Source organism: Hippocampus bargibanti, linkage group LG05, assembly GCF_051943395.1.
Source record: "Hippocampus bargibanti isolate YZ-2025 linkage group LG05, ASM5194339v1, whole genome shotgun sequence".
Classification (NCBI taxonomy): domain Eukaryota; kingdom Metazoa; phylum Chordata; class Actinopteri; order Syngnathiformes; family Syngnathidae; genus Hippocampus; species Hippocampus bargibanti.
The window spans coordinates 31,562,199-31,582,378 of NC_142738.1; the positions used below are offsets into that span (position 1 = coordinate 31,562,199).

The 20,180-nt window shown below is 42.3% G+C and overlaps 1 protein-coding gene across 1 annotated transcript in view; it reads left to right on the plus strand.

The window, feature by feature from the left end:
• The window catches only part of LOC148898527 (cytosolic carboxypeptidase 4-like), an 81,901-nt gene that overhangs the window by 47,234 nt on the left and 14,487 nt on the right, over positions 1-20,180 (plus strand). Inside the window, 8 exon segments of the mRNA XM_088995736.1 lie at positions 1,802-1,882; positions 2,017-2,106; positions 4,270-4,418; positions 8,669-8,756; positions 9,130-9,262; positions 9,492-9,645; positions 14,318-14,498; positions 19,443-19,572. Of these exon segments, the coding sequence (XP_088851862.1) occupies positions 1,802-1,882; positions 2,017-2,106; positions 4,270-4,418; positions 8,669-8,756; positions 9,130-9,262; positions 9,492-9,645; positions 14,318-14,498; positions 19,443-19,572 (1,006 nt within the window).

A 20,180-nucleotide genomic window follows, 5' to 3' on the forward strand; every position in this document is an offset into this window, starting at 1 on the left:
TATGTCTTGCAATGCTGATAATGCGCTAATGTTGATGAATGCATTCATGTTACTGAAAATCCACGATCTATTGCAGCTGCAATCAAACCAAAAAATAACACTTTAATCGTCCACATAGGAACAAATTCCTAAACGGCCCTCACACGTGAATGCTCGGTCTTACAACACTCGGTTAGCCCGGCATGCGGCAGCAGACGTCGTAATCCGTATAGGCATTAGCGAGTCACACGCGGAAACTCCACGTCTAGGCTCGAAATAGAATGGTCCGCCTCGACCAATGTAATCCGTATTACTAGCCTCCAATACGCAGATCAACGGTAATTTAAATTACTTTGGCCCAAAAAAGTATTATCAATCCATTCATTCAACATAGCTGCATGCTAGCGGCGCCACTCACTTGTGAAGGCAATCCTGAGCGACGGACACCAAGAAGGGAGGGTGGCGCCCGTCGAACACACTTGAAGGAAAAAAAGGCTTCGTCCACTGGAAGAAACGCAGGGCCCACTCCCTCCACCCCCTCTCGATGTCATCTGCTAGGACCCAGAGTCTTTCGGCACCAATGATAATGGGTTGGAAGTGATCGTTATTCCCTGGTTCATAGCTTTTCAGGGTGCTGATGGCAGAGGATGGTTAAATCATCAGGAAGCCAGGTGTTGGACAGAATAAATTAGTTTAATCTTGTAGACAGCAGGGGCATCGCGGTGTCGACCGAGGAGGAGGCAGGAAGAGGGAGAGAGAGTAAGGAGGAAGAGGGACGAAAGACTGCTAGAAGAGAATTTATAAGACGAGTGACATAATATAAAGGAAGGCAGGATATGACGTATCAGGAAGTCCAAAACGTAAACAAACTATGCGAACGAGATGTTTAAAGATGTTCGTATAGCGAATTACCCCAACATGATGGCTGAAGAAACCTTTTCATCGATGGACCACTCCTGTACGACTGAGCGCTTACACAGACGGATGATTGCATATGGCTCACCGATAAAACTAAATACATATTCTCGCCTTTTCGCTGTTCATTTCCTGTTGGGGCTGCAGTTGGCGGAAAGCGCAATTTTGTTGCACCAAGACGACTATTTGATACTAGTTGACACATATTCCCAGGAGACAATTTCCACGGAGCTTTGTCGCCATCTTCTTCCTTTTTTTGGGTACTGAAGAGTTTGTCACTACATTTCTCTCCAAATGAATCAAAATGACCGGAATAAATTATTTAATCGATTGAAAACATGTATGCTTTCCTCTTCAGAAATATTTGAATCATATTCATCACTGGATGAGTAACAAGAAAGCATCTTTTCCGAATCTGAAGCCAATTTTTTGATTCTCGAGCAAGGCAAGACGTCTTGGCGTGACACCACGAACCTCTGAAAATGGCCACTTTCGGTTTCATTTTGAAGTCGTTTTTGGACAGTTTTAGTCATTTTTATTGGTGTTTTGCATTTGACTAAAAATATCAGCCCGTGTGTTTTGGGTATTTTAGATGCTATAAAATGTTTTTTCTGAAGTCAGTTAGGAAACAAAAAAGTGATGTCGGTTGTCCTTTAAAAATGTCATGAAAAAGTGATATCCGTTTTTTTTTAATGTTTTTTTATTGATGGCTCGTCTTATCTGCAATAGCCAACGACTGTGCTTGTGAAACCAAGGTTCTGTCAGCAGCTGAATACGCCATGAATATGTCAACGTCTGCATGCAAGAGACACCAAACGTTGTTTCTCATTGTAGCAAATATTTGTTGATTAAAAGTTCTTAATTGTCAAGTCATTGAATGGCTTCCTTCCCATTCTTATTTTGACAGACAGAAAGTGCTTGAAGATATCCAACGTTTCTTAATGACAGATATCATCAACCAAGTGGTCTTTGATTTGGAAGATGACAGGTAGTGTTAAAAACACATTCATACTAAAAAAAGCAGTCTCATTTTTTTCCCAATAATTATTTTTTAATGTGTGTGTGAAAAACAAAATAACTGCTTTGTGAAAAAAAAATGATTGTGTGATTTTCCTCTCCTAGTCTACATTTTCCACCTGACAACCCAGACTCCCTGAGGTTCTTTTCCAGTTTTGAAAGTGGCAACCTCAGAAAGGCTATTCAGGTTCGCAGGTATGCCCACATTTGCATTGAAAAACAAAAACAAAAAAACAATCACTTTCAAACCTTTTGTCTCACAATCGTTATAATTCCACAATCTCATCAGACTGCCCACTCAAGATGTGACTTAAAGGACAATCGACACCACTTTTTTGTTTCCTATCCGACATCAGAAAACCGTTTTATAGCATCTAAAATACCCAAAACACGCAGGATGATATTTTTAGTCAAATTCAAATCACCAATAAAAATGACTTAAAGGACAACCGACACCCCAGACAAGTTGTGTCCATAATTTGTAAAATCGCTTTAAATGACTTCTACTGAGTGTATTTTACAAAGATTCCACCGCATATAACTATATTTTACGTTTTAAGACTCGCGCTGAATATTCCGGAAGTCTTGTTTTTGAGTTGGTGACGATACCTACCGTGACATCACGGTAGGTATTGTCACTGACCGAGAAAGGACACATTGCAGCAGTCCTTTCATCAGGTCAATGCATTTTGCGGTACTTTGTTTAGTCTGAAAACTTCGTGTTGATCCGTGTTGATGGCAAAATTAGAAGGAAAACACATCAATAACGTGATGGTGAATCCTTGTGTGTTGCACCGAGCATCTATTTGATATCTCTGACAAAAATTCGAAGGAAACAAATCAGCCGGTTTCCACGGAGCTTTGTCGCCATCTTCTGCCTCTTTTTGGTGCTACATTTCCCCTCTCCCCAGATACCTCAAAATGACACGGAATAAATTATTTAATTGATTGCAAACGTATGCTTTCTTCTTCAGAACTATTTGAATCATATTCATAACTGGATGAGTAACAAGAAAGCATCTTCTCCCAATCTGAAGCCATTGTTTTGATTCTCGAGCAAGGCAAGACGTCTTGGCATGACAAAAGAGAGATGCAACATCAAATCTGAACGACTAAGCACCTCGGCAATGCCTCGAAATTCTGTCCATAAACGTTATGAAAATAATCAGTGACAAAAGACAGCCTTGGCAGAGTCCAATCCTTACTGCAGAGGTCCCCAACTCGTGGAATGCGGACCAGTACCGGTTCGTGGGTCATTTGGTACCGGGCCGCGCAGAAAGAATAAATAATTTACATAAAATGAAAAATGAAAAATTACCAGATTACATCCGTCTATGACTTACTCTTGACGCATGTCAAAACGCTTGTCTAGGTCACGTGACACGTACCGCTAAAATAAGCCCACAGTAAGCTAGCAACATGAGTAAAAAACAAACGTCTTTGGAAAGTTTCTTTATCCGCCGGTCCGTGAAAATATTGTCTGACATTAAACCGGTCCGTGGCGCAAAAAAAGGTTGGGGACCACTGCCTTACTGCAAACAATTCCAACTTACTGCTACACGAACCACACTCTGACATTTGTGATAGGTACAGCCCATACCAGTTTGTTCAGTACCCCATTCCCCCAAAGCACCCCAACAGAACTCCCCAAGGAACACGGTCGAACACCTTCTCTGTATCCACACATTACATATAGATTGGTTGGACGAGTACCCATCTACCATCGAGGACCCTGCTAAGGGTGTAGAGCTGGTTCACATAACCACGGGTTGGACAAATACCACGTTCCTCCCTCTGAATCTGACGCTCGCTTCCAGACGGACCGTACTCTTCAGAACCCCTGAATAGACCTTACGGGGGTGCCTAACAATTCATATTGAATTCAGACAAAAGAGGTGCGGAACATTTACTGAATGTACCCCGCCTACTCCTGGATCAACACGAAGTTTTCAGACCAAACAAAGTCCTGTAAAATGCCTTGTGTGTCCTTTCTCGGTCAGGGCGTTCCAAACGTGACGTGACGTCAGGACTCGTCACCAACTCCAAAACAAGACTTCCGGAATATTCAGCGCAAGTCTTAAAACATAAAATATAGCTCTATGCGGTGGAATCTTTGTATGTCACTTTCTTTGTGATGTGAATCTGATTGGCCTCAATGTGCAATAATGTAATGTATTTAAAACAACGAAGGAACGATTTCTCAGCAATTATTCAATGATTTAAAACAGATTCCTATCTTACAGTCTAAAATTAGATATCAAGTAGACAGGATGAACTTAATACAATTATTCAACAAGATTAAAATATATTGCTGATGTATGTATTATGTGTGATGATTTTATCTCTTTTGCTCTGTAGATTTGAATATGACCTAATATTGAATGCAGACACCAACTGTTGCCAGCACACTCAGTGGTTTTATTTTGAAGTCAGTAACATGGTACCTGATGTTCCCTACCGTTTCAACATCATCAACTGTGAGAAAAGCAACAGCCAATTCAACTATGGTGCGTATAGTTATGATGTAAACACTGATCAACAGTGATAAGAATCTGGTACACTGCAGCCAGCAAATTGGGCAGCAAAAACAAAAACATTACTAGAACTTAAATTTGTCCCCCCAAAAAAAATCATCTTAAGTTCTTGATCACACTTTTTTCTCCATCTTTATAAAAAAACAGTTGAATGAAAATAAAGCCTGCAAATATGTCACTTTTTGAAGTTTACTTAATGTGTGGATAAGATAAAATAAGCCAAGCGAAACTAAGCAAAGTAAGATAAGCTAAGATAATCTTTATTAGTCTCACAATAGATAATTCCCAATTCATTTTTTTATGTATTGGATTTTTTTCTCATTGGTATCCTGCCTGGCAGTTGAAGGCTCAGCATCCTTCTCCCGATATAGTCACTCTCTCTCCTCTGGACATGTCCAAACCATCTCAGTCTGGCCTGTCTGACTTTCTCTCCAAAGCTTCTAATATGAGTTGTCCCTCTGATATACTCATTCCTGATCTTATCAAACCTGGTCACTCCCAAAGAAAACCTAAACATCTTCATCTCTGCTACTTCCATCTCTACTTCCTGTATTTTCTTCAGTGGCACTGTCTGTAGTCCAAACATCATGTCTGGTCCCACCACAGTTTTATACACCTTTACTTTCATCTTAGCTGAAACTCTTCTATCACGGCTAGCATTTTTCTCCAGCCATTCCAGCCTGCCTGTACTACTACTACTACTACTACTACTACTACTACTAATAATAATAATAATAATAATAATAATAATAATAATACATTTCATTGATAAGCGCCTTTCAAAACTCTCAAGGACACTTTACAGTCAAAGGATATGAGCTTCAACTACTCTTTTGCATACTTTCATTGGATAGCTCATCAACTTTATTCCTCGGTCATTAGTACTACTCTGCACATCTGCGTTGTTCTTAAAATTGGGCACCAGTATACACAGTATCACATCTTCGACTCTTTGTTCTTTCTCGTTTTCCCCATTCATTAATTCCACAAAGTATTATTTCCATCTTCTCTTCACAATACTGGTATGTGTTAATACATTGCCATGTCTATCCTTAACCACCCTAACCTGCTGCACGTCCTTACCATATTTGTCTCTCTGTCTCGCCAGTATGTAAAGATCAGTCTCTCCTTCCTTGCTGTTCATTGAAATTATTTTGGGCTTTCACCACCTTTACTTTCACAGTGCGTTGTATCTCCCTGTATTCCTGTCAACTCTCTTCCATCCTCTCAGTGTCCCACTTCTACTTTGCTAAGCTCTTTATCGGTATACACTCCTGCACCTCCCCGTTCCTCCACCAAGTCTCCTTATCTACCTTTCTTCCACTCGATACACCCAGTACTGTCCAACCTGTCTCTCTGATTATGATCGCTGTAGTTTGCCAGTCATATGGAAGGACCTCTTGCCCACCCAGTGCTTATCTTAACTCCTGACTAAACGTCATGCAACACTTTTCCTTTTTCAACTTGCACCATTTTGTCATCAGTGCAGCCTTTGGTTTATTCATCTTCCTCACTACCAGAGTCATCTTGACTTCCGGGTTGAGTGAACGCTGGCGCGTGTGGCTGCCGCTGCTCACCCGCAGGAAAAAATATCCTGTGACTGTAAAGTGTTCTTGACAGTTTTGAAAGGTGCTTATAAATTAAATGTATTATTATTATTATTATTATTATTATTATTATTATTATTATTATTATTATTATTATTATTATTATTATTATTACACACCACCAACCTAAGCTGTCTGGCTACACTCTCACCAACCACTACATTGCAGTCACTGATTTTCTTCAGATGACACCGTTGATACAAAATGTAGTCTACCTGTGTCCTTCTGCCTCCAGTCTTTTAGGTCACCCTATGTTCCTGTCTCGTCTGAAAGAAAGTATTCACAATAGCCATTTCCATCCTCTTAGCAAAATCAACCACCATCTATCCTTCAACGTTCCTCATCTGGAGTCCAAACCTGCCCATCACCTCCTCATCATCTTTGTTTCCTGCGCCCACATGTCCATCCAAGTCTCCACCAATTACAACCCTCTCACTTCTAGAGATGTGCTGTATGACTTCCTCCAAGTCCAACCAAAATGTATCCTTCTCTGCTAACTCACATCCTACTTGTCGGGCATATCCACTAACAACATTGAACATCACGCCTTTAACTTCTATCTTCAGACTCATCATTCTATCTCTCTTTGTACTTCAAAGACATTCCTAACAAAGATAACCTCAACTTTATTTCTCTCTTCGTCTTCACCATGATAGAACAACTTTAACCCTGACCCTAAGCTTCTAGCCTAGGTTAGATAGGAGCAGGAATGAATATATCAGAGGGACAAGTCATATTAATGGCTTTGGAGAGAAAGTCAAAGAGGCCAGACTGAGATGGTTTGTACATGTCCAGAGGAGAGAGACCGAATATATCGGGACAATGATGCTGAACCTTGAACTGCCAAGCAGGAGACCGAGAGGAAGACCAAAGAGGAGGTTTATGAATGTCTTGAGAGAAGATGATGCACAAAACCAGATTCGATGTAGGACACTGATTCGCTGTGGCGACCCCTGATGGGAAAAGTTATTCATCAATTTCTGTGTGTGTAATATTAAACAGTCAGACATTTATTTGTCATCAGGGTGGATCTCAAAACCAGGGCGTTACCCTGGAGGATTTAGCGGACCTGGCTTATGACCGTGGTCATTGGCGAATCCGATTGAAGCTGATCAGCTCTTCGCACTGTGAGGTTCCAGCTTGAATGATACTGGGCCCTCGCATCGCAAGATCATTTGAAATTATTTTTACACGTATATTCACATTTATACATTTATTTCGGTTCACGGTCATGACACGAGGAAATTGCAAAACCAACCAAGGTATCTTACTTGCACCGCAACACAAAGATATATATCTGTGATGACGGAATGTTTCCGGATTGCAATAGATCCTGCTTGGTGGGCAATTTGGGTCCACAAGAGCAGAGCTTGCTGATGAGCTGATCCTTTGAGTCAGGTGTAATAGTTTCTGCACACATACCCTTTAGAAATGTATTGCGGTCACGATGCAGACATGTAAATGTAATCACAGTGTCAGTTCAGGGATGTCAGATCCCCAAACGCAGAAACTAGGCTGCACTGTGAGATAAACCGAGCACAATGTCATTTTCAGTCGTCAAGGGGCAAAACTGGTGGGGTTCCCTCCTTCATTGATATTCCACACACGCAATATTGATTAGAATGCCGTTTTTAGACATGTGGGTATGTAGAACACATGATAGGCATTGTTTCAGAACCACTTTTGACTAGACTTTCCCTTTAACAAAGTGATGAATGTTTTGCGGCCCCCATCAATTGATCGCAAGTGTCACATTTTCGAACATCACTAATTACTTTGATTCAACGAACAAATAACTATTGTCTGTTGTCTTTTGTTGTAAATAGAAAATTCATTACTTTGCTTTGTGCTGTGAAGACTTGCTTTAATGTTGATATGTTTCGATTCCTGGAGGTTCTCACTGAAGTATGTCAAGGTTAACTTGTCCACTCACTGTTCTTTTTGTGCAGTATCAGTTTCACAATGAAAATGTTTGTGCAAGTTTTTTTAGTCCTGCTCAGAAGTTTATAATATGTGTCAATCAAATTTTGACACATTTTATCTCCTTAACTAGTAATGATTGTGAATTTCACCAATTTGAGACAAGTAAAGGTTTTCTTATCTTATATTTAAACCTCTATTTGTTTTTTCATTTAGCAGAAATTGTGGTTTTTATCTGTCTGTGTCATGATCTGGTTGGCGACCAACGGGGGGCGCTGTCGGCCCCGCCTGCACCTGCACAGGTGCTGGTCGTCCCGATCAGATTGGCGACCAGCGGGTAGCGACGTCAGCCCTGCCGGCAGCCTCGCAGGTGCTGGTCGTTATAATCAATGACACTTAAAAGGACACCTGGCACGATCATCGGGTGCCGATTCATTGTTTGTTTGCTGCTTGGTTGCAGCATGCATCGTGTACGTGTTTGTTTAACCTTGGCGGGCTTTTACTTTTGGTCTTCTTTTGCTACTTTGTATTTTTTTCCATTCAGATGATTTTGATGTTTTACATTTTGTTCCTGCTGACTTTAATTAAATACAATTTGTCAAACAACCTCCTACTCACTCCTGCCTGCTTTTTGGGATCCGAACCCGCCATCACCACCTTGCAAAACGCGACAGTCTGTGTGTTTGTGTTCGACAGGAATGCAGCCGGTGCTCTATTCAGTACGGGATGCAATAAATGGTAGGCCTCATTGGCGCAGGTCTGGCACAGAAATTTGTTATTTCAGGTAAGACTAGACAATGCCTTCTCAACAAATGTGGTGTGCTGGAACAAAACATAGATTCAGTGATTATTAACACTATGGCTACATGTGTTTTACCTTGAACATATGCATGCTGGATTCTGCAAAGCATTTATTTTAATCGCCTGTTATAAGCACTGGTAAGTCATTGCCGATTGCTTCAGATACAGTCAAAGCCCCCAAATGCACAGTCAATACGCACATATGAAATGAACAAACTGTAGATGGTGCAACAGAACATGCCCTAACCTGCATGAATTTCCTTCAAGAATGTGACATGATTTCTTCATGCAAATAAGTGAGATTTAATAAATTTCAGGACACGGTTTCATTCAATGTTCTTAATTTTACCCCACAGAAACTACTTCTGTACTGTGCGTGGAAGTCAGGGAACAACATTTTATACACTGACATTCACCATTACCTTCAAATACAGTGAAGATGTGTGTTACCTGGCCTACCATTACCCTTACACATACTCTGCTCTCAGGGTCAGTGAATATTTGTGAAGTAATATGATTTTCAAATATGTCAGCTTGGCATATGTTTTATTTTCCTTTCATTGAAAATATTTTTTCTATGCCTTGCTGCATTTAGCCATTATTTCTAAACATTAATGGCATATGCTTGTTGTAAGATACACATCAGTATCACATTTGTCCAACAAACAATTACCACTATTGACATTCATCACTTTAACATTCCTATTTTGTTCATCAGGCTCATCTTCGTTTACTGCATAGATCAGTTGATCCCAGGAAGGTCTTTTTCCGGGAGCAGATTCTTTGTCCTTCTCTTGCTGGAAACGCCTGCCCATTTATCACCATCACTGCATGTCCTACCAGTAAGAGCTATAAAGACACTCAACAGCTACGTGAGTATTTATCTAATACCTGTATATTCCTTCATTCATTCCAGACCGATTTATCCTCACAAGGTTGCTGGATTGTATCCCAGCCGTCTTCGGGCACAAGCCGGGGTACAATTTCAAATTGCAAATTTCCCCATTGTGGGACGATTAAAGGCTTTCTGATTATGATTCTGATTTACACACAGAGACAAACAAACATTTGCTCTCACTCGTACACCTGGGGAAAATTTTGAGTGTTCAATGAGCGTGACATGCATGTTTTTGGAATGTGGGAGGAAACCGGAGCATCCGGAGAAAACCCACACAGGCCCGGTAAAAACATACAAACTCCATACAGTCAGTCTGCAGCAGGAATTGAACTCATGACCTCTGCACTATCAGGTCGGCATGCAAACCACTCGACTACTGTGAATGTCCATCCAGCCATTATCTGCTGCTTATCCGAGGTCGGGTCGCTGGGGCAGCAATTTCAATAGGCCCAGAATCTCCTTTCCCCTGCCACTCCTTCCAGCTCTTCCTCGTGGATCCCGAGGCGTTCCCAGGCCTGCTGGGTGACATTGTCTCTCCAGCATGTCCTGGGTGGTCGCCGGGGTCTTCTGCCATTGGGGAATGCCCGGAACACCTCATCAGGGAGTCGTCCAGGAGGCATCTCAACCAGATACCCGAGCCACCTCATTTGGTACCTCTCGATGTGGAGGTGAAGCGGCTCAACTCTGAGCCCCTCCCGGATTACCGAGCATCTCACTTTATTTCTAAGGGAAAGCCTTGGGAGAAACCTCATTTCGGCCACTTGTATCCAGTATATCTTTCTTTTGGTCATGACCCATAGTTTGTGACTATAGATGAGGGTTGGGTCATAGATCGACAGGTAAATTGGGAGCTTCACCTTTTGGCTCAGCTCCTTCTTCACCACGACAGATCGATAAAAAGGCCACATTACAGCAGACAACACACCGATCTGCCTGTCGATCTCTCACTCTCTCCTACACTCATTTGTGAACAAGACGTCCAGATACCTCCTCTACTTGGGGCAAGATCTCCTCCCGGACCCGAAGAGAGCACTCCACCATTTTCCGACTGCGAGCAATTATCTCAGGTTTGGAGGTGCTGATTCTCATCCCAACCACTTTTAATTCGGCTGCAAAACGCTCCAGTGAGAGTTTGAGAGCCCCACTTGAAATCCCCAACAGTACCACATCATCTGCTAAAAGAAGAGATGCTATACTGAGGCCAACAAAATAAAGCCCTTCAACGCTTCGGCTGCGCTGAGAAATTCTGTTCAAAAACGTTATGGACAGAATTGGTGACAAAGGGCAGCCTTGGTGGAGCCCAACCCCGACTTACGACCGGCAATGTGTACCAAAATCTGACATTGGTCATATGGCGACCGAATGACCAGTGTCAGGGGTGTCTGTACCCCATATTCCCCAAGCAACCTCCACAGAACTCCCCAAGGGACACAGTCAAACGCCTTCTACAAGTCCACAAAGAACATGTAGACTGGTGTGGAGACCCTGCTAAGGGTGTGGAGCTGGTCCACTATTCCACGGCCGGGATGTAAACCATACTGTTCCTCCTCAATCTGAGGCTTGACTTCCTGGCGGACCCTCCCCTCTAGAAACCCTAAATATACCTTACCAGGGGAACTGAGAAGTGGGAGCCCTCTGTAGTTTGAACACACCCGCAGCTCTCCCCTTTTAAAAACGGGGCCCACCAACTCTATCTACCAATCGAGGGGCACTCTCCTTGATGACCACGCAATGTTGCAGATGGGAGTCAACCAAGGCAGCAACGTCCAAAGCCTTGAAACCACTTTTGAGTGCAGTTCTTTCCTGGGCTGATCCTTGGACTTTCTGGACGAGGTAGGCCGTGTCACGTTTTGCGAGGTGGTGATGGCAGGTGCGGATCCCAAAAAGCAGACAGGAGGGAGCAGGAGGTTGTTTGACAAATTGTATTAAAATAAAGGTCAGCAGGAACAAAATCTAAAACATCAAAATCATCTGAACAGAAAAAATATAAAGTATCAAAAGAAGACCAAAAGTAAATGTCCGCCAAGGTGAAACAAACACATGCACAGCATAAAATGCATGCAATTGCAGACAAAGCATGCAACCAACATGCAGCAAACAATGAACCGACACCGGATGATCGTGCCGAGTGTCCTTTTAAGTGTCAGTGATTAAAACGACCAGCACCTGCGAGGCTGCAGGCAGGGCTGACGTCGCTACCCGTTGCTCGCCAATCTGATCGGAACGACCAGCACCTGTGCAGGTGCAGGCGGGGCCGACAGCGCCCCCCGTTGGTCGCCAACCAGATCATGACAGTACCCCCCCTTCAAGGGGCTGCTTCCAGAAGTCCCAACAGTCTCCCAAAACGTCCACTCGCCAGGGAACAATGGTGGAGACGGCAACCGCTGCCTCTCCAGCATACGACGGGCGGCGGCCTGATGGGAATGGGACTCGGCCTGTGGTGGACGAAGACGCGGCACGGATCGTCATGGGCGTGAGTGCGATCCCTTTCGCACATTCACGCGACGGCGCATGGCTCAACGTGGACGTCGAACTGCTAGGCGCAGAATGGCACCCCGTACGGCCGTATGGGACCAGGTCTCGGCCGGACGCCGACGTGGGCGTGAACTGCCCGGCACCGGGGAAACGAGACCGGTCCTGAGCCGCTCCGGGATCCAGCGGTGAGTGGGGTCTCGGAGTAACGTTGACGCGGACGTTGCACGGCTCGTCGTGGACGAGACTCAATTCGTCATGCACGACGACAGCGTGGCTGGACGTGGGCGTGCACTGCCAGACACCCAGTGGCACCCTGGACGGCCACCTGGAAGGAGGTCTCGGCCGGACGTTTACGTGGACGTTACGGCTCGTCGAGTGACACAATTCAAACTCGATGAGGCGTGTGCTAACGTGGACGGAGCATTGCCAGGCACAGGGTGGAAATGAGACGGGTCCGTTGTACCTGCGGGATCCAATGGTTGGTCGGTTCATTCTGTCACGGTTTTGCGAGGTGATGATGGCGGGTGCGGATCCCAAAAAGCAGGCAGGAGGGAGCAGGAGGTTGTTTGGCAAATTGTATTAAAATAAAGGTCAGCAGTAACAAAATGTAAAAAATTGAATTAATTACATTCATTTTCATGTCCAGCATTTTGGTAATTATACTGAGGAATCACTGGCGGCAGTGCACCAACATTTGGCAGCAGTCTTTGATGGTCATTCAAAATCATATGGTACTGGACTAAGCAAAGTTGTGTGTGTGAGATGTTGAAAGAAAAAAAAGACTTTTATTCCCAAACTTACACAGCACCGGGTGGACGATTGACCAAGGCCTTTGATGGACTGCGGACTTTGAATAAGAGGATGAAAGAAAACTCTGGTGTCAATCCTGAGTGGTGGTCAGATTGGATTAATGTGTTTGGGTCATGGAAGGGTTTAATTGCATCTATTATGGTGTCTGCTGCTATTTTCTTGGCTATCTTGGTATTTTCTGGATGTTGTTGTGTTCCATGTATTAGGACCTTCACTGATCGAAAAGGCTGTTGGTCCCCTCCCACCTCGAGGCCAGTATGTGATGCTGTCACAAAGGGAGGTCATGGAGTCAGTTGGACATGTCGATGTTCCGTTGGTTGAGAGGGTATAGAATGGTTGTGGTCTCCAGACAGGGGCCATGACAGAGACTGGAATTTTATCATATTTCATAATTTGCTTTTATCCCACATGGTTGCACCACCTTTATATAGCTTACGCACACACCTGTAAATAGTTCAAACACATGCACACATCTATCAATAAATTATATTTGTTTTGTGTTTTTGATTCTGAATCTGATGTTATAACAGTGTCCGAAACTAATGACAAAAACTTAGCGGACACCCGGGCAGACAACTCTGAAAAGTTGCCTGCCCGGCCATAATGTTGCCTGCCCTGTTTTTCACAACTTGAAACATATTAAGATGACTAATTGCAATAAAAAACATTGTTGAGAAGTATAAAGGATTTTTTATGATGGATGTACCTACCACATATGATCCCTTGCTTAATTTATGGTAAATATCATTTGCTAAAGATTTTGCTCCAGTTGTTGTTTGTCATCATGATGCACAATGCAATGTTTGTGTTGCGTTGTCTGCTCAAAGCCACGTGGACTCCTCTTTCTTAGCGGCTTTTAAAACTCTCAAGTACACTTTACAGTATTGCCAAACGAACGTTTGATTGGCAATTTGCATACTCGGCACCGGCAGCCAATCAGAAGCCTGTTTCGTGCTTCGGACTATACCGTGACTGTAAAGTGTACGTGAAAGTTTTGAAAGCCGCGAAGAAAGAGGAGTCTGCGTGACTTGTAGCGGTTTGCTTGTAGCTTTATTGAATAAAAGAAATTTGAAAAAAATTTATTTTTTTTTTTTTCTTGAAGAAGTTGTCGGCCACTCGGGCCGAGACGTTTTGAAAGTTGTACGCCCGACGTAACAGTTGTACCCCGGGCCTCCGGGCAGAGGTTATTTCAAACACTGGTTATAAACCTAAATGAATGTAGTTTAGTCATCTAAACTTTGTTTTTGTTGTTTCATAGAAGTAAACAACATTATTCGTATTCTTTGACGATGTTACTGTCAACCATTGATGAGATTGTCGAGTAAATGGGAAAACAACGATCCATGTCTCTTTCTCTCGAGGTAACCGCCCTTGCATTGTACTGACAAGTCGTGTTCACCCCGGCGAATCCAATGCCAGTTGGGTCATGAAAGGGACACTGGAGTTTCTGTGCAGTTGTGATCCAATAGCCCAGGCATTGAGAGAGACTTTTGTCTTCAAGATCATTCCGATGCTAAACCCAGATGGAGTCATTAATGGAATGTGAGTATGCAAAACAAAATATTTGCTTCTTCATCCGCACTGGTATCACAGGGGGTGCTGGAGCCTATCGCGGCCGTCTTTGGGCAATAAGCGGGGGACATCCTGAACCGGTTGTAATCCAATCACAGGACACACAGAAATGAGCAATCGTTCACGCTCACATCTCCGGGACGATTTGGAGGGTTCAGTCAGCCTGCCGTGCATGTTTGATTTCCAAGCACCAAAGACGGAAGAGGATTAGGGCCACTGCAGGAAAAAAAAAATATAAGTGTGGCAAGATTCTGACTTTATTCTCAGAATTCTGACTTTAAAGTTCTGACTTTATTCTCAGAATTCTGACTTTAAAGTGAGAATTCTGACTTTATTCTTAGAATTGTGACTTTAAATTGAAAATTCTGACTTGATTCTCAGAATTCTGACTATAAATTGAGATTTCTGACTTTATTCGCAGAATTCTGACTTTAAAGTGAGAATTCTGACTTGATTCTCAGAATTCTGACTATAAATTGAGATTTCTGACTTTATTCGCAGAATACTGACTTTAAAGTGAGAATTCTGACTTGATTCTCAGAATTCTGACTATAAATTGAGATTTCTGACTTTATTCGCAGAATTCTGACTTTAAAGTGAGAATTCTGACTTTATTCTCAGAATTCTGGCTCTATGCTCAGAATTCTGGCTTGAACGTGAGAATTCTGACTTTAAAGTTCTGACTTGATTCTCAGAATGTTGACTTTAAATTGAGAATTCTGACTTTATTTTTCTGACTTTATTCTCAAAGTCAAATTCTAAGAATAAAGTGAGAATTCTGAGAAAAAAAGTCAGAATCTTGCCAACCTTATTTTTTTCCTTCTGTGGCCCTAATCCTCTTCCGTACAAGACAATGTTATCGAACAAACACATATGCAATGTAGAACCAACACACTAATAATTAAAGGGCACATTTCACAACACCAAAGACCAGCAAATCAGACCAGCTCCAAACAACATTAATCAGATTTAAAACAGATTATTTTCTTACAGACAGTGCATTGTAGGTGTTCTAATAGTACCTGACATGTTTCGGCGTATACTTCCGCCTTCGTCACTCCGACAGAACCTGTTTTAAATTAGATATCAAGTAGACAGGATGAACTTAATACAACTAACATTAATCGGAATTCATAATTTTAATGAGATTTGCAATACTAATAATAAGAATAAGAAGAAGAAGAATACATAATATTTAAGCGCCTTTCAAAGCTCTCAATGACACTTTACAGTCACAGACAAGCACAGGTACTATAATAAATAAATTACAATCACAAATAGAATGCAATAAATAAAATAAAATTATAAATAGAAACGAGAGAGAGAGCTACACACAAAATGCTATTTTAAATAGGTGGCTTTTGAGATGGGACTTGAAGGTCGGAAGAGAATCAATGTTACGAATGTTGGGAGGAAGTGTGTTCCAAAATTTGTGGGCAGAGCAGCTGAAGGCTCCGTCACCCATCGTGCTGAGACGGGAAGGGGGCACACAGAGGCAGAGGTCGGAAGATGATCTGAGGGAACGAGAGGGAATAGAAATTTAGATTTGCAAAAATGCGATTGTAAAAGGCATGGTTCAGCAGTTAAACAATTCACAGACTGAAAACACAATAACAAAAACACAAACACTACATGACTTAATTTTTACAAGAAATCCACAGACGGGCAACTTTATGTCACAGTTTAGCTGAAAAACTGTAGACTGGTATAGGATGGGTGAACACCTGATTATCCTAAATATGGAAAAGGTGTGAGATAACCCTTCGCATTATAGAAATTAATTATTTGAAGGCATTAATATGGTTATTGTCTTCATATAGCTTTTTTTATAGTATAGCAATGTACTTGATGCAAAATGATGCTTGTTTATTTGTGGTGTCAGAGTGACGGGCTAAGGGGGAACATACACATTGAACACTTGAACACGCATAGGGCCACGGTTTCCTTTGTGAGGTTGTAAATTCAAATCCCTTTCCTATATGCCATTTTTTTCGTTCTTCCCGTGCCTGCCTGGGTTTTCTCAGGATACTCAAGTTTCTCCCACATCCCCAACATATGCATGGCTAATGGAATGCTCCAAATTATGTCCTGTGACTGTAAAGTGTTATTGAGAGTTTTGAAAGCCACTTACAAATGAAATGTATTATTATTATTATTATTATTATTATTAATAATAATCATCATCATCATCTCACTACATAATTTCTGCCCGTGAGTTGTAAAGACAAACGTTAACCTGGGAATAAAATTAATTCACTGACCTTGTGATGTCTTTTCTGATTTCTCACCGGAGCGTGTATGGTGAATTGCATTCATAGAACGTCGAAGTGAACTGCTCGCAAGTAGCAAAGTCCTTTTTTTTCTCGCCGCCGCCTTCTTTTTCTTCTTCTTCTTAATTGCCGTGTGGCAGGTAACGTTCGTGGCACATCAACACCCACTGTGTCGGAGTCTTCTTTTCCTTTGGGCTTTTCCCTTCAAGGGGTCTCAACAGTGAATCAGTGTCCTCCATCTTCAGAGGTTTGATTGGCATGTTTGTTTTGGCCAAGCATTTACGGATGCCCTTCCTGACATAACCCTCTGTATTTATCCGGGCTTGGAACCTACACAACAAGACAATGGCTTATGTCTCCCTGTGGCTACAGAACAATCAACTCTATGAACTGAATAAAGATGAAGATGCTCAGTATAAGGCCCTCAAATACAAAATGGTCATTATTTTATGTTATGGTCATCAAAATTATATTCAGTTTATAATTCTTTTAATATGTTTATGTGATAGCATTCGATTGGTTGAAAGAAAGCTGGAAGTGTTCTCTGGAAAAGGGTGTGCTCGAGTGAGGTTGGGCTTACTAGACGGCAAGATATCATAAAAGGCTGCATTCAAATGAAGTCCATCTCTCCATTTTTGACCATTCTTGACGTGGAGCCATTCATTCCCAAAACTTTGAATCCCTCAACGAACACTTGAGATATGACAGTCAGACACAAAGACTCGGAACCAGAAAGGTTGTCCCTACTGCCGGCAGGAAACGCAGTCATCAATGACATACGTCTGTATTCTGCGCCCCTCTGCCATGCTATTTATTTAGAATACATGCACATTAAAGTGATACATTAGTAAAACATAGTTTTATTGATTATAATACCACGTCTCTGGACGTTCTGAGCACCAACAGCTGTAAGCCATAAAACATGGTGTTTCCCATGAACTGATAAGTTTGTAACCTGGTTAATGACCTCTTCCTGTGATAAGGAGTTTCCCCAAGCCCTAAATTCTGTCCAAGGCCAGATCTTCTAGATGACTGTAACAGTTTAACTGGGCTGTTTCGGCCCAGATCCGGTTTTCCGGAGTCAAGCCATACCTCATTTGCCATGGCATTCAGCCCACATGGATTATGCCAGATGCCTTCGCTCACTGGGGATTGGCTCATATCTCTTGTCCCATGTAATCCAAGATCCAAGATGGTGCCGCGAATGGCAGCCTCGGTCACACGCTCCCTAGTATTGTTCCTCGTTTTGTCGACTTAACAGTTTTTTTTGACGACGATACTAGTGCAGCGTGTTCTACCGGAAACAAATTCCTTGTGTGTTCTACATACTTGGCAACAAAGATGATTCTGATTCTGATGTAATCCGTTTAAATTATGAGCCGCGACTCCCAGTTATACATCCACATCGGCGCTCTGTGGTGACGCTGCTTTCTTCTTATCGTGGGCTCCTCAAGCCATGTATCCATCCATGCGCATACCGTCCAACAGCACCAACCTCTTCGCTGAACAAAGTGGGGTTGTGAAAAATACTGCCTATTACAGGAGCAAAAAAGAACAATCCCCCCAGAGCTGTCCAGCGATGACAGTCAAATGGCACCGACATTCCTCCCAATCAAAAACAGTTCTGCTGACAAGACGCGACCACCTCGCACAGTTTCCTTCTTGATGAATCCCATGGCCAACAAATGCTGAAAAATAATCCACAACAACACAAAGTGACGAAACAAAACACACACCAAAAAATAAAAATAACAATGAAAGAGCACTTGTCGAGTGTTGCCTACCCGAGCGCCATCTTGCAGTTCTATTGGTGTAAGCCAATCCTCCACAAAGCCTCTCCAGCTGGTCCAGAACGCTGCTGCATGCCTCTTGACTGGTACTTGTAATGTAAACCTTTTCCATTGCTGGTCCCTCTATCTGGAATGAGCTGCCACGGAGCATTCATCAATCCCCCTCACTGCCCATCTTTACAACCTGCCTCAAAATTCACCCGTAGTCTTTAGCATTGGACTCATCATGACTCAGACTTGATCTTAGTTTGACTCTCTGGTGTTTCCTACTATCTTTGTGACTGATTTAGCGCTTGTATTTGATCGTTGCTCCACGTACAGCACTTTGTATGTGGCATTGTCCGTTTGAAATTGCTTTATGAATACAGGTGAGGTGAATTGAGAATACTGCATTCTGAACCCTCCATCATGGCTGTTTCATGACCACTGCACTTTATTGAAAGGCAAGGTGGTTTTATTCAAACAGCATATTTCATGCACGAGGCAATCTGGTGTGCACAAGACAACAATTCATCATATTCAAAAAGCAGAGGAAACATAACAAAAGTACCATGAAAAAAGTAAATATTGATTTTTCTATAATATGATCAGAATCAGATTTAGAAAAAAAATAGGCCTTTACCAGTCCAACAACGGGGAAATCTGCAGTCCACAGCAGCAATTTGAAAAGGTGGTGGGGTAACTGTGTGTATATAAGATAAATAATAATCAAAGGCATTAATTAAAGATAATTTTAAATGTTTTTTTTTGAACCTGAAGGTTACAGAATGCACATTCGCAGCTGATTTCACTTGTGTGGTTGGCTTCTTCCATTTGTGTGTAACATAACGATCACATATTTTGTTTCATCACAGGAATCGCTGTGACCTGAACAGAGAGGATTTGAATCGTCAGTGGTGTAAACCAGACCCTGTTCTCTGCCCAACCATCTACCATACTAAAGGTTTCCTCTACTACCTCAACAGTATTGGACGCACTCCCCTGGTAAACTGGTCAGGTTTCAACGTAATAGTTTTATTAAAGGACAACCGACACCATTTTTTTGTTTCCTATCTGACATCAGAAAAAACGTTTTGTAGCATCTAAAATACCCAAAACACACAGGCTGTGTCAGAAAGTCCCGCCCCCAGTTCGTGACGTCACGCCAAGACGTCTTGCCTTGCTCGAGAATCAAAGCAATGGCTTCAGATTCGGAGAAGATGCTTTCTTGCTGCCAGATTCTAAATGTTGTGCTCCCTTTTATGAGCACCAGTCAAGAGGCGAGAAGCAGCACTCTGGACCAGCTGGAGAGGCTTTATGGAGGATTGGCTGACTCTAAAGTAAAGGGTATGACAAGAATCCATCCTGGATGTGACAAATACATGAAATACTGCTTCAAGGTGCTCAAGAGAATTCCACAGACGTCCTAGAGTCTAGCAATCTGTGTAATTGCACACTTGTTTCACGACAAATACAGTGACTTTAAAATGTTTCACTGATTTTCTGCACCAATTGTACAACTGTTATTGTTTTTTCTATTCTACCACTGATCATTTTAGCTCTGCTTGATGCTTTGCACTTTGCCTCACAGTTTTTTTTACCTGAGAGGTAAC